This window comes from Glycine soja, chromosome 7 (genome assembly GCF_004193775.1).
Source record: "Glycine soja cultivar W05 chromosome 7, ASM419377v2, whole genome shotgun sequence".
Classification (NCBI taxonomy): Eukaryota; Viridiplantae; Streptophyta; class Magnoliopsida; order Fabales; family Fabaceae; genus Glycine; species Glycine soja.
The window spans coordinates 17,271,356-17,288,285 of record NC_041008.1 but is presented as its reverse complement, the minus strand read 5'-3'; the positions used below and the strand labels follow the sequence as shown (position 1 = coordinate 17,288,285).

General features: G+C 34.7%; 1 protein-coding gene across 2 annotated transcripts; it reads right to left on the bottom strand.

The window, feature by feature from the left end:
* Positions 1 to 437: 437 nt before the first annotated feature.
* On the bottom strand, positions 438 to 15,842 carry LOC114419028 (mitogen-activated protein kinase-binding protein 1). 2 transcript variants are annotated; one of them, XM_028384605.1, is made up of 20 exons: positions 15,653 to 15,842; positions 14,746 to 14,964; positions 12,852 to 12,960; positions 12,395 to 12,766; positions 12,178 to 12,233; positions 8,139 to 8,385; positions 7,984 to 8,039; positions 7,204 to 7,444; positions 6,950 to 7,113; positions 6,708 to 6,844; positions 6,529 to 6,630; positions 5,287 to 5,428; positions 5,023 to 5,109; positions 4,793 to 4,954; positions 3,948 to 4,304; positions 3,150 to 3,256; positions 2,941 to 3,059; positions 2,168 to 2,451; positions 1,420 to 1,632; positions 438 to 1,030 (listed from the first exon to the last, which is right to left on the bottom strand). In XM_028384605.1, exons 1-20 carry the CDS (start codon positions 15,695 to 15,697, stop codon positions 605 to 607), a joined length of 3,645 nt encoding a protein of 1,214 aa, XP_028240406.1. In that variant the 5' UTR covers positions 15,698 to 15,842; the 3' UTR covers positions 438 to 604. The 2 variants fall into 2 exon arrangements, with proteins under 2 accessions (XP_028240406.1, XP_028240407.1); XM_028384606.1 differs by lacking the exons at positions 14,746 to 14,964; positions 15,653 to 15,842 and having other exon boundaries at positions 12,395 to 12,779.
* Between the last annotated feature and the right edge of the window lie 1,088 nt (positions 15,843 to 16,930).

The window sequence follows — 16,930 nt, the reverse complement described above, 5'->3', positions numbered from 1 at the left end:
GTTTCATAATTACAGATTAAATAATCCAAAATACATTTGTATTCTATATTGCTCAATCCAAAAACAAATACTTAGTACAGATTACTCAATTTAGAATACAAATATGTATTACAAATTACTCAATTCATAATACACATAAATGTATCTTGGATTGAGTAGTTCAAAATACATTTGTTTTTCATTTTAATTTTTTTCTTCTATAAATACTTATGGACTTCAACTTGCTTTTAAGTGGATTAAAAAATGCACTGTTGAGGTACTACCTTGCCCCTGTACGGTGGAACAGAATCTATAGAATTTCCTTCTTTTTTATATTATTCTTCACAATGATCTTCCTTTAAAAAACCCCGCTCAACACATGATTAAATATTAAATATAATATATAGCTCCCAATAAAAATTCGAACCATGGATTGGTGACCAACGAAACCCTTCTGCTAGAACCAAACCCCGTTAGCATGTAAAATTTCATTTGAAAAGTGACAAAAGCTACTCACCGTGATAATTTCCAGTTTGATAATTAACATATCCACTTGAAGTAGAATGCTGACTTGTTAACCAAAGCAACATTCTATACTTTGGAAAAGAAAATAAATGAAATATATTTAATGAATGCTGGTATCGTCCTTTGGTGTTTCCATTATTGTATCATACCTGCCTGCGGCAAATCTACCAAACTGGTCAATTTCTTGGACACTTGGTCTACTAGTTTCACACTTACTGTTCTTCCTACATTGCACCAATCTAGCAACAGCATTAACTTTATTAACAACTAGGGGAAGTAGCTCAGTGGCCTCGTCTAAAAATTGAGCTCCAGCTCCCGTTGCGACCTCTTTGCCGTGAACATTTTCCAATTTTAAAAATAACTGCAGCACACTCGCAGCTGCTGCATCCAAGCTACCGAATGCTTCCTTGCACGCGGCTATGGTTTCTCCCAGTTCACTCCCTTTATCAACTGAATTTTCTTTGACTGGAAATTTAGTTAGTTCACATGTTGAATCTGCAGAACAAGGTTCTGAATTCTTGATGTCCTACAATAGGCATTTTGAGCAGCAAATATTTGAGTTAACTGTTAAGTCATTGATGGCGCTACTTTTCATAATATATTAACAGGTTTTTCAAATTCCATTATCAAGTATTAAAACAGAAAGGATTACTTAATGAGTCAGAATGCATATAAGGAAACAGGTTTAAAGTACTACTGCTTATGTTAGTATATTTATTATGCAACTTAAAATGCCTATGAACTATGTTATTGTGTGGACTCAATGCTAAATGGAGCATGACCCCATAAAGGATAATTGAAAGAACAATAACTTTCTTTTTACTACCAAACCTAATATTCTTCACAAAGTGCTTTCATCATGTTCGATTGCAAAAGGAAGGGCATAGTTTTAAAGTATGTCGCCCTCATACATACCTGTTCAGAAGAATGTGTCACTTCCTCAGTTTCCTTAACCTGCAAGGATCTGTCTTCTGATACAGTATGAGTTGCACCTTTATCCTCAGAGCTTTTTCTACCACTTTTATTCCCAACAGGACTGCTAAAAAGTTTCTTGCAATCCCCTGGGTAATCCCATTGCACAGTATATCTTGCAGAAAACCTTCTAACTAATGAATTCCTCGACTTTTCCTGCACAGATATAAAAATCTGGGTAAGATTAAGAAAATGAACAATTACAAGCTCAAGAAAATCTAAGTAACTGTCGCCTACATCAATTATATGATATCTTACTCCCTTAAAACTTAAGTTTGGAGCAATTCTGCCTCATCTAGGTATATCTTAATTTCCATAAATTGTCACATTTCCTCATTAAGACTTTCTACTTTTGCAAGAAATTAGTTTTTACTACTTTAATAATCAACTTTTCTTGAATCCATGACATGTTCAATACTGTCAGGTCCTCATCTGATCCATTGGTCGAGGACATCTAAAATACTATTCTAGTACATTTTTGAAGCAAAAGAAAATATTTATTTTTGAATGAAATTAGCATCATAAATCAGCTTTATTGCGAAAATTATATTCTAAATTTCACAGCAGCAAGCTTACAGGAATTTTTCCAAGAAAAGTAGGACAAACAAAATCATGAGATTAATTCAAAGTTGTAGAAACAAGACTTGCTCATTATTTAATTCCTTTACACTTCCGAGCATACAACACTAACCTTGTGTGTATTTGATAAGCTACCAAAATGTTGCTTAAACATGACACTGTCTTCTTCAGATGGTAGACTTCCCAAATTGCCTTCAGTAGTTGTTTCTGACACACTTCCAGATTCACTTAAATACAACTGCTCTGCTTTACTCTCAGAAACTTCTTCAGAACACCAAGAAACATCATTATTGTTACAGCCAACATGTTCTGGAGCAACACCCCTCTTTTCATTCTTGCTAAGGTTATTAGGCCCAAAGGAGTTCTGGTCCTCACAAATCACAGCCTTATGTTGTCCTACAATAAGCCATTATTTAAAAGGTTAGAGCATATTTTTTTATGTTTATGTCATGGATTTATTTTTATTGAAATTGTGGGGTTTTAAAAACCAAACCACAGATTGAATCAGAAAGACCTCCATGGTTTGATTGATTTCACCAGTTACATTTTTTATTCAACTGTGATTAAACCATATGATTGAACCAGAGACAGTTAATTCATGGTCCAATCAGTTCAACCAGACAATCTTGTTGAGTTTCCAAAATATTCCATCAGCCACTTTGCTTGCAATACCAAATACCAATTACCCAGGTGCGTTAAAAAGTACACACAGAAAATAGTGTATAGCCTGAAGATTTCTGTTAGTTACACTAGTTTTCGTCAAAATCATATTCTTCAAACCAAACTTGAAAGGAATTTGGTTGACAGATTTGGTCTTCTGTGCTATCATCAATAAAGATGAAAATTGAGAAAATAAAATTATGTGAGAACAAGGGTTCAACTTACTTAGACTCAAGGGAATCTCTGGAAACTTTGTCTCACATAAATTCTGCATCTCTGGGGAGGAAAGTGCTTCCATACAAACAGTATAAATAGAGTGCCAATGGTTGTCCAATGGAATGTTGCTGAAATTTAGTGACTTAATGAGCAAAGAACTGATATGCCACCACCAAAAGTTCATGATTGAGATTTGAAATTCAACAGTTGTGACTCACCTATAAGTTCCTCCAAACCTTGAAGAATCTTGAGAGTTCAGAGTATCAGGCAATGGAGAAGCATGATCGGATGGAATTTGAACTTCAGGGGATGAAGGAGCATACTCCTAATCATAAATGCAAAAGATATTACAGTTGACTTATAAAATCCTAACACTATTATGTTGTAATTAAGAGCTAAGAGATTTTTGCGTTGTATTGTAGCACCTATGTTATAGACACCAGTACAATAGACTCCTAATTTTTGAAACCTTGATACTTTAACAGGATAAGCTTCAACTGGAGTTGGCTGTGCTCTCATGCAATGCCATCATGACATCCATGGATTCTCAGCCAAAAAAGTAAGCCACAGATGTGGCTTTGGGCTTAATATCTTGTTACACCAGAAAGATAACAATAACCATCAGATGCAGATGCAGATGCAGATTTTGTAAACACTCCAATACCAGAAACTTTAATTACCAGACACAGTTTGACAGTGACTAGATTTTCTCTCCTACAAATGACAAGGAACCTGGACAACTCTTGCACATTCTGAAACTGAAACGTCCACTAAAACACCAGTTTCTGACCAAAAATAATACCTGTACTCTTCAATGATGGAGATATATCTGTTCTTCAACATGCTGACCAGTACATATAGTTTTATTCAAGTATGGATCTCCATATTCCAAAGAGTTTTCCAATATGATATAAACAAGCTTCTGAATCTTCAAAATACTATTGTGGGTAGGGGTTCAGGATTAAAATACAAGAGTTTCTAAGAAATAATAATAAAAAATATTAGAGTACATGTACCTCTAATGAATTGCAATTAAGATTCTTGTTGACATTAATGGAACTGGTCACTTTTGCTTGAGCCCATTTGGGAAGTCTTGAAACACTAAATTTAAAAGATGAAGCCTCACTATGACTGCTTTCAGGATAAAGCATTCCATCCCCACTTTGGCTGTTGTTCCTTAGTGACCAAACATCCTCAGGATTGATCTTGGAATGTCGGCATTCTTCTTTGCAAAACGATAGATAATTATAAGCCGGACGTTGAACAGAACTTCTTGGAGACAATGGATTATTTTTTTCCATTATTCTCTCCAATATTCTAGCAGACAATGGAGCAGGCAATTTCCATACAAAAACACAACCATTACCGTCCACCTGAATATGGATAAGTTAATCAAAATATTAATTACAAAAGATAGGACATCAACAATATTAGCTAAAATATGAAAAGCCAACATTTTTAGCTGAAAATTGTTAGGCTAGCTTATTGAATTAGAAATGGTTGGTAAAATTAGTCATTGGACTAGTTGATGAATATAAGATAACACAAAAGGTGATGTTTATTTGATTTTTTTATATATAAATCTATCTTTATTTTATAGACAAATATATTTTTATGCAATCACTTAGTTTTAGGTTTTCTACTTAATTTTGAACTCTTTCCATTTTTTGTTAAAAGATCAAATATTTTATGAAATATAAAATAAAACTGTAAATTAATATGGTATATTTAAATTAATGTTATATGTACATAACTAACTTCATAAAAATAAATAAATAAATTATAAAGCATTCACTTTAAAACTGCATATTAACCCAAAGTTGTGTAGAAGAAACAAACAGTAAGCATGAAAGAAGCTCACCGAAACTATATGCTTGCAATCAGGCAAGAAGATGACACCAGTAACAATTTCAGCATGCCCTGTGGCCTTCGCAACCATCTCTCCAGTGATAAAGTCATACATGCATATGGACTTGTTAGAGAATGAGCAGACCACGTAAGTGCAGCTAGGATCCATTATAACCTGTTAACAATATTAGCTCCTGGTAGAGAAGGTTGACATCCACAATCTTTTTTAATAATGAAGCTCACCTTTATAGGTTCTCCAAAATTTTTATCATGATTGTAAGACCTAATTAGTTTCTGAGCAGCCATGTCAAACGTCTTTATCTTCTTATCCTATGAGAATGATAATGATATTAGTTTCTGAGCAGCCATGTCAAATGCCATTATAATCTTATCAAATTGATACGTGCACAGACTAATTGTTATAGAATTCACTTGGAAGGTCTTCCAGAACAGGCAACCCTCCCTTGAATTTTGAGGAGTCTCACTGTTAACAGACATCTACTTCACCTGCCCAACAGTGACAACAGTCTCACATGTCCGATCCACAGCCATGTCATAGACAGTTCCACGTTGTAAAGCCCTTTGACGATGTTGCTGCAAAAATTTATAGCCACTATCTGCTATCACCACATCACGAAGCACCAGGAAACTGAAAGAAGAATTATGTTATTGTCAATCATAGAGGAAAGCATTCAACAATGTCATACAAATAATGTTGGGTTCACTGGCTAGTGTATTATATAAAGTAATTTGAAAATCAGAAATGCGACAGCCGCATAGATTAAGCACATAACCATCAAATGATAAAACTTAACAAAAAATTACTTATTCTAAATAAATTAGTTGCCATTTCCATGCAAAGCATAGGATATCTCAAACTGCAGATTTTATAGGTCTGCATTTGGCATCTATGAAAACTGCTTCATAGAACAACATTCAACATTAGCGAGGAATTAATTGATTGTTCAAATGGTTTTTCCTAAAAAACACAAATTAGGATAAAAGCAAATGATATTTTATAGTTTGTAGAGTATGCTGCAATAGAAACTTTATGAACATATGTTTGAGTGCAAAAACTACTTTTCACTCTGTCTTTCTCAGCTTCATTTTTAAAGAGGTTGGATGCCTGGATCAGCTTTCAGATCAACTGAAAATTACAATCCTAATGTTCTTTGTAATTTGCATACAGAAATACAGCTAAAATTTTAAAATTTGAAATTATGACTACCACACACATTACTAACTTAAAAAAACTAACAAAACTAAAATACCCCATTGCCAGGAGGTTCCTCGCTATGCAAAGGTATGGGAGAGGGTCATTGTACACAGTCTTACCCTTGAATATGCAAAGAGATTATTTTCAAATTCAAACCCATGACCAACTCATTACCAAGACACAACTTTACGTTGTGTGCATTGGTCCAATATATAGCAAATGGGATACACAAACCAATTAAATTTGTTTTGGCTTCAATAACTGTCTTTCCAGTACATTTTGACTCCACTCCAGTAATACTTGTTAATTGGAAGGCACTGCTAGACAGTATTTCCTAATTCCAGTCATTTTCCATAAGAGATTGGTAATACTTAAATTAGATTTATTTAAAATTTTCTTCCCAAACAGAACCAGAACCTTAAATTTTTTCAGTTTTCTCTTATTCAATTGTTAAGCAAAACCTACAGAGCCCCTTACTCCCTTTTTGTTTAAAATTTGTTTGATGTTGTAATGCCAAATCTCTACTAGCATACCTATCAGAACTACAACTGAGGATCCTGCAACCATTGCTGCTAATTTTGATAGAAGTCACTGCACCCGAATGATCATCAATGCTGTCAATGAGATCAAAATTTCTGCCACATACAATCAAAAAGTCATTGAAATGCATAACCAATCAACTAGTTTATCCTTAAAAATTGCACAAGCACACCTTTTCACATCATAGAGATGGATCATACAATCTCGTCCCCCTGAGGCAAGAAGGTAATTGTCTTTTGCAATTTCCTTAGATATATCTTGGGTGGACAAGGTAAAGCTTAATGTAAGAATCTCTGCATCATGAGCACCCTGGAATAAAGTGCAGGATATAAATTACCATAAAAAATGTTGTGAACCCTCAAATGGTTTTACGGCACAGTAATTTCTAAAATAAACTCAGGTGCCTAAACTCACCTGGAAACATGTGTAATCTGATGTATGAAGGTTGTATATATGAAGGTTTCCTTTGCAATCACCAGCAGCAAGATAATTTCCATCTGAACTAACAGCAAGTGATCGAAACTCTTGATTGGTAAGATCTGCCTTAACTGCATCACGTTCAAATGTCCCAGCAGTTACTGCAACAGTAGACAGGAAGAGTGCAACTTGTGAGAAATAAATAACTTAAAAGAGGAGAATTGAGAATTTTTTTAACAATCTTGAGTTACCTAAACATGAAGAACTCAATAATTCAGTCTTCAACTCTTCAGCATCTTTTAAAAAATCAGATTGCAAAGCAATATCCCATATCCTAACTGTACCATCAGCAGAGCAAGTTGCAAAAGAAATTCCCCCCAAACAACCTCTAGCAGTGCATGCATGAGATGGATCATGCATGTTTTCACAACATAGATTCTTGATGTCCCATATGCATGAGGAATGTGAAACTAGCACAAAACACTTTGTGACCTGGAAAATATTGACATTTGTTTTCGCATTAACCATTGACAAAATTGTACAACACCTTATGGCCTAGAAAATATGAGGAATAAAGCTTGCTGCAACATCCAGTAATTTACAAGCAAAAGACTTGAGTAGCAACAACTTCATTAATCTATTATGAATAGCTAACCAAATTTATCAAAAACAAAAACCATTATAGAAGGAATATATCTGAATTTCTGTGTTGATGATCACACAAGTCGCTTATAATCACAAATTAGGCTAGGTTCAACAGAATCAGTCATAAATACACAACAACAACAACAACAACAACAACGCCTTATCCCACTAGGTGGGGTAATTGAATCCCTAATTTCTAGCAACAACTATTTACATATTTACCATGTTAAATGTGCTACTAACAATCATAAATACACAAGAATAGATCAAATCCCTAAATTGTGGTAATTGAATCCCTAATTTCTAGCAACAACTATTTACATATTTACCATGTTAAATGTGCTACTAACAACCATAATGAAAAACATATCAGATGTAGTATTTACCCGATTCACATCATGTATGTCATAGATGTAGAGACTATGATCTCCATAAATGACCACTGTAGAGAAAACATAGAGAATACATCAATGCACAACACAGGATTATGTTAAATGCAATCAAGTGAATTAACAAGACAAGTTGAAGATTCAGCACTCACCAATCTTTTCTAAGGCTGAAAACTGACAGGCAACTGCATCAGGCAGGGCAGGCAACTGTTCAAAATCCTGTTCAGGGACAATAGTATGGCTAACAGAATTGCTTTCTTCTTGAAACTTTTTGGTCTTTGAATATACTATACTACCCATGTATTCTAGAGAGATGGGGGTAAATAATTGGACTATTCCATTATTGCATGCACAAGCTATTAGCTTTGCAGATGTTGATAATGCAAAAGCTTTTTGAACCTGAAAATGAGAATTTGGGAATTATGAAAAAAATTCAAACAACTAACAGTCTAACACCAGAATAATTCCTCCAACAAGTAACAACTCATTATCAATAACCAGTACAGTTCATAATGGCATGATCAACTTTACTTTATGAGTTTGCCACTTAGAAACTACAAAGAATATAAGAATGTTCCATATTGTACTTAGAACATCATTTACTTTTACATGGAAAATATAATTTAGGGTAAAATATGTTTTTGGTAATCCTGCCTAGGGTAGCTTTGCTATTCTTAGCCGGTCCCAAGCCCGGATAAAAGGAGAGGGTTGTGTTAGGCTTTCGACAGCCAACGTTAAACTTTGTCGAATCTCTATGACATGGATCAATTACGTAATAATGTGAATGCTAGGTCGTTGCCCGGAAGCAACGCGCTGTATGGCTTGAGTACAGTGTCAAAAGAGCAAGGGCCGCTGCATCGCCGTCCGGATGTAGTGAAAAGTAAGCAAGGGTTCCCACATTTTCGTGAACGGGTGTGGGTAAAGAAGCTAGTTCATGACAGGAGGATTCGCTTTGGTACATGGAATATAGGCACACTTACTGGAAAATCTATGGAAATAGTGGATGTTATGGTGAGGAGGAAGATCAATTTTATGTGCCTACAAGAAACTAAGTGGACAGGTGAAAAAGCGAAAGAATTAGACAACTTGGGATTTAAGCTGTGGTATACGGGAAAAATCAGATCAAGAAATGGGGTAGGGATTATTGTGGACAAGGAGTGGAAGAAGGATGTCGTGGATGTAAGAAGAGTAGGAGATCGTATCATAGTCTTAAAATTGGTAGTGGGACAGGACACCTTTAATGTTATTAGTGGGTACGCACCTCAGGTTGGGTTAGCAGAACACTTTAAGGTAAAATTTTGGGAGGATCTAGAAGAGGTACTTCAGGATATACCCCAAGGAGAGAAAGTTTTCCTAGGAGGGGATCTCAATGGACATGTAGGTAGCGTGGCTAAAGGTTTTGAGGGGGTGCATGGGGGTTTTGGCCTAGGGGAAATGAATGGGGAGGGTAAATCCATCTTGGAGTTTTCGGAGGCTTTGGATCTTTCTATAGCCAATACATGGTTTAAGAAAAGAGAGGAACATCTTATCACTTACAAAAGTGGAGGGACATGTTCTCAGATAGATTTCTTCCTTATCAGGAAGTCTGATAGGAAGTATTGCTTGAACTGTAAAGTTATCCCGGGAGAGAGCTTGACTACCCAACATAGAGTTTTGGTTATGGATGTAAGAATTAGAGATAGGGCAAAGAGAAGAAGTCCTATGGTAGCACCAAGGATCAAATGGTGGCACTTGAAGGGTGAGAAACAAGGAATCTTCCAACAAAAGATATGGGAGGGTTGGTGTGGACAATCACAAGGAAGTGCAAATGATATGTGGAACAAGATGTCCCAAGAGATTATTAAAGTGGCTAAAGAGACGTTGGGTGAATCTAGAGGTTTTGGACCTAGGGGTAAAGAATCGTGGTGGTGGAATGAAAATGTTCAGAGCAAAGTTAGAGTAAAAAAGGAGTGTTTCAAGGAGTGGTCTAGGTGTAGAAATTCTGAAACTTGGGATAAGTATAAGATAGCTAGAAATGAAACCAAAAAGGCGGTGAGTGAGGCAAGAGCCCAAGTTTTTGACGGACTATACCAAGCTCTAGGAACCAGGGACGGAGAAAGATCTATATATAAGTTTGCTAAGGGTAGAAAGAGGAAGACTAGAGATTTGGATCAAGTAAAGTGTGTTAAGGATGAAGAAGGCAAAGTCTTAGTGCATGAAAAAGATATCAAGGAAAGGTGGAAGGCGTATTTCCACAACTTATTTAATGATGGATATGGATATGACTCTAGCAGTCTAGACACAAGAGAAGAGGACCAGAACTATAAGTACTATCGTCGGATTCAGAAACAGGAAGTAAATGAAGCGTTGAAAAGAATGAGTAATGGTAAGGCGGTGGGGCCAGACAACATACCTATTGAAGTGTGGAAAACTCTTGGAGATAGAGGTCTTGAGTGGCTCACCGAACTCTTTAACGAAATTATGAGGTCAAAACGCATGCCGGAGGAATGGAGGAGAAGCACGTTAGTGCCAATCTATAAGAACAAGGGGGATATACAAAATTGTGCAAATTATAGGGGAATCAAGCTCATGAGTCATACCATGAAATTATGGGAAAGAGTGATCGAACGGAGATTAAGAAAGGAGACTCAAGTTACTGAGAATCAATTTGGTTTCATGCCGGGAAGGTCGACCATGGAAGCGATTTATTTATTACGGCGGGTGATGGAGCAATATCGCATGGCCCAACAAGACTTGCACTTGATTTTTATTGACTTGGAGAAAGCGTATGATAGAGTGCCTAGAGAGATTTTGTGGAAAGCTCTAGAGAAGAAAGGGGTTAGGGTTGCATATATTCGAGCTATCCAAGATATGTGTGATAGGGTATCGACTAGTGTTAGGACACAGGGTGGAGAGTCAGACGATTTTCCCATCACAATTGGTTTACATCAAGGGTCAACCCTTAGCCCCTACCTTTTTACCTTAATTCTGGATGTCCTCGCCGAGATGCATGCTTTTTGCAGATGACATAGTCCTCCTTGGAGAGTCGAGGGAGGAGTTGAATGAGAGGTTGGAAACTTGGAGACGAGCTCTAGAAACACATGGCTTTCGCCTAAGCAGAAGCAAATCGGAGTATATGGAATGTAATTTCAACAAAAGAAGGAGGGTTTCTAACTCAGAGGTGAAAATAGGAGACCATATTATCCCTCAAGTCACACGGTTTAAATATCTTGGGTCTGTAATACAGGATGATGGGGAAATTGAAGGGGATGTGAATCATCGCATTCAAGCAGGATGGATGAAATGGAGAAAAGCATCGGGGGTGTTATGTGATGCAAAGGTACCGATCAAGCTAAAGGAAAAGTTTTATCGGACTGCGGTAAGACCGGCGATTTTGTACGGAACAGAATGTTGGGCGGTCAAGAGCCAACATGAGAATAAAGTAGGTGTAGCGGAGATGAGGATGTTGCGGTGGATGTGTGGTAAGACTCGACAGGATAAAATTAGAAACGAAGCTATTAGAGAGAGGGTTGGAGTAGCGCCTATTGTAGAGAAGATGGTGGAAAATAGACTTAGGTGGTTTGGGCATGTAGAGAGAAGACCGGTAGACTCTGTAGTGAGGAGAGTAGACCAGATGGAGAGAAGACAAACAATTCGAGGCAGAGGAAGACCCAAAAAGACTATAAGAGAGGTTATCAAAAAGGATCTCGAACTTAATGATTTGGATAGAAGTATGGTACTTGATAGAACATTATGGCGGAAGTTGATCCATGTAGCCGACCCCACCTAGTGGGATAAGGCATTGTTGTTGTTGTTGTTGTTGTTGTAAAATATGTTTTTGGTCCCTCAATTTGGTTTTAGTCCTCCAAAAAAAATGTCCTATTTTTGTCCTCTAATTAGGAAATACTCCACTTTTGATTCTCAAAGTGTACTTTCTGGCAGTTTTATAACCACCATTAAATGCTAATTATAACCACTTTACCAAAAGTGGAGTATTTCCAAATTATAGGGACGAAAATAGAACAAAAAAAAAATTGGAGGACTAAATCCAAATTTGAAAAATTTAGAGGGATCAAAAACATATTTTACCCTATGATTTAAGTCTCTACAGGTCAGTTACATCATAGCATTTCATCCATAAGGATTTCCTTTTGGAAAGGTACCTTTGGCATGCTAAGATTTATTACAAAAATGATAAAGAGCTGGACATACCTTCAAGGTCACAGACTTTTCGACCAACATCCCAGAATTAATAAGGTATAGAATGCCTGTAAACAGAAAGAAAATGAGTAAGGTGCAAAATGCAAGTAAACAGAAAGAAATGAAATTGAGCTAGTAGCCAACACATCATGCCAATCCAAGAAACATGAATGCCTCAAAATCTTAAAAACAAATATCAATCTTAGACTCTCTCTGAACTGCATCAAACCTGAATCAGTCAGTGTATATATGGGAAAGCAATCGCCAGCTTGTTTACAATTATCATGGCCACTACAGCCCCACATAGAAGTGATAGATGTAAAAGAGCTTCCTTTAAGAATAGAAAGATTGGCAGGCTTTTCATGTATCGCTAATGATGTTGTCCTGCTAATCCCTCCATTTAGTTGAGTCTTTCTAGAAGATCCAAGTATCCAGAATTTCAAGTGCTTCTTCCCAGCAGTTACAAAAAATTTTGCATCTGATGAGAAGCTAACACTTGAAATAGTTGAACAAGATGAAGTTGCTTGAAGCTTTGTTATCAGTTCACCACTCCGCCAGTCCCAGAGGTAAATATATCCCCCAACAGATACCAGATGTTTACCTTGGACAGAATACTATATAATGAGTAAGAAGCCGTGAGTAATAAAATTAAAGGCAAGCATATGGGTTGCTAAAGTGTAACCAACCATTGGGTGAGAGACAGATGCATGTAACTCCATATACATGACCTTTCAATTCAGAGACAAGGGATAAAGTAAAAGAATCCCATACTAGTACTGATGACTGGTTTCCTGCCTGCAAAACATAGTTAGATTACTGTGGAAAGTGTAAACAATGAACCCTTTTATGTGTTATTCAGTTATTCCCAATCTTTTCCATATCCATACAAGTACTGAATGCTCCAATCATGCATTAATCAAGTTCGTTTAATGAAGATATAACTATGAAAAAGATACATTTACTGTTATACCTCAACTTTGTAAAATTCTAATCATGATGGTTATTAAAGTATTTTGTTAAAGTTCAGCATTCACCTACTCCTTATCCTTACCCATAACCAATTCACACCCATTGAACCATATAGATGCAAAACAGATCAATACCTAGCCTCCTACATATGCATCAGTGCAAATATAAAACATCATCTTATGTATGATGTTTCAATTTCATAAAAATTTATAAAAATAAAATAATTATTTTCAAATGACATTAGTAATAACAAAAAAATCATAAACACAATAGCATCCTTTATACTTTGTTTGGATTAGAAGTGAGATAGAAATGATAGAAGAGAAATAAAATACAAAAGAATTGTTGCTAAAATGGATAGAAATAAGGAAAGAAGTAAATTAATTTTTCTCTGCTTACTTGAATGAGTGATTAAGAAAGTGAAAAGAAATATATAAATAGTATGAAAATGTTTGTATACTAATTAAAAAAAATTAACCCAGAAAATTATTTATTATTGGTTTGACTGTTTGTTTAACTTTTTATGTTATAAATTTTTTTTGGGATCCCAGAAAAAAAAAACTTCCTCCTTATTTTTGCCATCAAACAGTGAAAATTTAATACTTATCATATCTCCCTTCTCTCCATTTCCTTCATCTCTATTTACTCAAACTAACATAGGGTTGTGGAGGGTGGGAAGGAAGAGTCATGAAATCAGCTCAGCATATGACAACTCCATACGCTAACAAGAAACACACATATTCATCAATCTTATTCACTCAGGGTATGTTTGGATGAACTAGTTCGGAAGAAAATTTCCATTTAAGTAAATTTAGATATAAAACATTCATGTGCTTTCCACCCAACAACTTAAACTTTGAGAAAATTGGCTCATAACATAACATGGAATTAGAGCCTCAATGACCATGTAGTCTAGAGTTCAACCATTGCTTCCTCTATTATTCTAAATAAAAGTTGAAATTAAACACAAAATACAGTAGTTCAACAAATTTCCCACACCACAAACCCAAAAGGCTCTTTCAGTAGAGGACTTGGTAGACATAAAACCATTAATGTGTTTTCACCCAACAACTCAAGTTTTTCAAATAGTCAGTTCATGACTTCATAACAGTAAACATTTCATTTGTTTAATTAAAGGACAACTAGAATAAAGTTTCTTAGCTGCTTATAATGTTGCTCTAATAAAAACATAGGATAAATTATACTTCTCTCCCCTGAAGAGATGAAATTTATCAGGGGAGATATACAGGAAGATAGAACAATATGTTTTAGGGAGAATTTAGGGAATGCGGAAGCTTTATTATTGAAGAGAACGAAATGAAAAGCCATCCTCCCTTCCCTATCAGACTCCTCTATGCAGTTTCGAACCAACCCTTAGATATCAAATGGAATGAGTCAAATATTATTAAGAAAATAACAGCCAATATCCTCAAGAATTGATCAAAAATAAAAAATACAGTTCAAATCACCCTAAAAAATCATCATCCTTGTGCTCATTCAACAGGACGAAGTTATTTTATTTATAGGATCTAGAACTTCTTTCAGTGTGGTTACTTTGTGAATGTATAGAGCATTAATATCTAAATCCTAGTTACGAGAATTGACTCTTACCTCTCCAGCCGCAACAAAGCACCCATCTCGTGACAAAGCTACACAACTCAAAGGCTTTGGTGATCTATTAGACACCATGAGGTGTGACTGAGTGCCCAAATTCATGTCATATATCACCACCACAGAACCTGCCAAATAAGCACATTTGGAACTCAAGGCATTTGACGCTAGCCCATTGCCATTCTTTGTTGTCAACCCAATGACCTCCTCCAAAACCAGCTGAAAAGGGATGAAAAATCCGAACATTAGGATCACTGAGAAGTTGGCTAATAGAAAAAATCACCATTCAATATGCAAATTAACCACCATAATTTTACTTATCTTGCATTTTCTATCTCAATTTTCTAAGGAAACAAACAGTGTTAAGGTTTATGATCCTCAAAACCAAGATGCATATCACTCTAAAAAATTTCAAACATAATTAAGGAGCACCCAGAAGAGAAATTACATATTGATTTGGGGGCACTACACAAATTTACCTTGAACAAATTCTCGTTAGTTTGAGTGACTAAGAATTATATTCTCTTTGAACAAGGTCCCCTTTTTCAGACTTTAAATGAAACAAAAAACGCAATTTCATTGGCCATTAAGTTTTCCACGACTCTGAAGTATCTGGGGTCCAATGTGGCTTCTGGATTCGGTTCTTTATACCAAAAAAACCTTTCCTTTCGGAGTTTCTAGCTCGATTTTCTCGAGAAACAAACCCTTTTCAGGGTTTATATTCAAAAGGCGCATTGTTATGTAACACCCAGAAAACTCACTACTCGTAACTTCTCATGACACAAATTATCTGATTTTTTGCTTAACACGCAGATTCTAGCTCAAATTTAAACAACTATAGGTTTTATAGGTCGGAAAATGAAAATGCACTTTGTTTTAAAAATGAATAAATTAAACTAAAGAAAACCTTTGAGACGGTATGGGGTTTGTTGAGTCTGCGAGTGGGCTTCATTGTCGTTGGAGAACCAAGGAATCACCAATCAAGCAACCTTGAAGAACATCTTCAGCTTCACGAAGTTCCGTTGAATGATGTCACTGAATTTTGAGAGAGAGAGAGAGGCGGGAGTTTTGCACAAATGAAAATTGCAAATGTATGTACGGAAGCATTTTGACTTTTGAGGGAGGCAAAAAACCATGACTACTATTTACTTCCAAACTTAAATATTTATTAATAAATATATATTTTAAATTTATAATGAATTATTTATAATTTTTATCGTAATATAATATTATTTTTAATTATTGATAGTTTTTTGTTTAAAATATATTTTTCATCCTAAAAAATATAAAAATTTCCAAAGTTACATCCTAGCAAAATTTAAAATATGTTTTTTATTCTTACAAAATTTAAATATATTTTTTTAACTTGATCTAAGGTTGGAATACTTGAATCTTCGTGCATATTTTTTTTTACAATATGTATGAACATGTAAAAAATATTACATTTTATATGGATTATATACATAATTGATATAAAAACATCATATATATATATATATATATATATAAAAGTTATATTTATGTTATATATATAACTTAATGTAAAAAGTCATTATTATATGTTTAGATTTATTTGAATCTACATTCGAACCAAAAAATGATATATTTTAATTTTATAAAATAAAAGAATGTATTCGAAATTTTATATAGGCGAATTTCAAACATTTTTATATTTACGAGAATGAAAAATATATTTTAGTCTAATTTTTTTAAGAAAACATTGAAATTGAAGTTAGAAATAAGTTATTAAAAATTATAAATTCAAATATATAAGAAATCAAGGAAAAAATCTTTAAAACATTTTCTTTAAACAATGGCAGCTAAAAAATACTTTCGTGAAAGAATAATAGTTAAAAATACTCTCCACAAGCGGAGTTTCAACTAAAATTTAGGGGAAACCATAATAAGATTTAATACATATATCTAACATAATACTAAAATATTTAAAATTTAAGTTGTAGTGTAAACAAAAAAGTTATCAAGAATGTCTAACACAATTAGTTAAACAAGATGTGTGAATATACTTATATAACAAATTTTACAAAAAAGATAGAGAAAGGGAGAAAAGTGAGAAGAGAGAAAAAAAAATTGAAATGTAATAGATAATATGATAGACACATAAAATAATTTTGCATAAATTGTTGAAAGAATTGTTATACATGTATCATATATCATGTTGTAAATT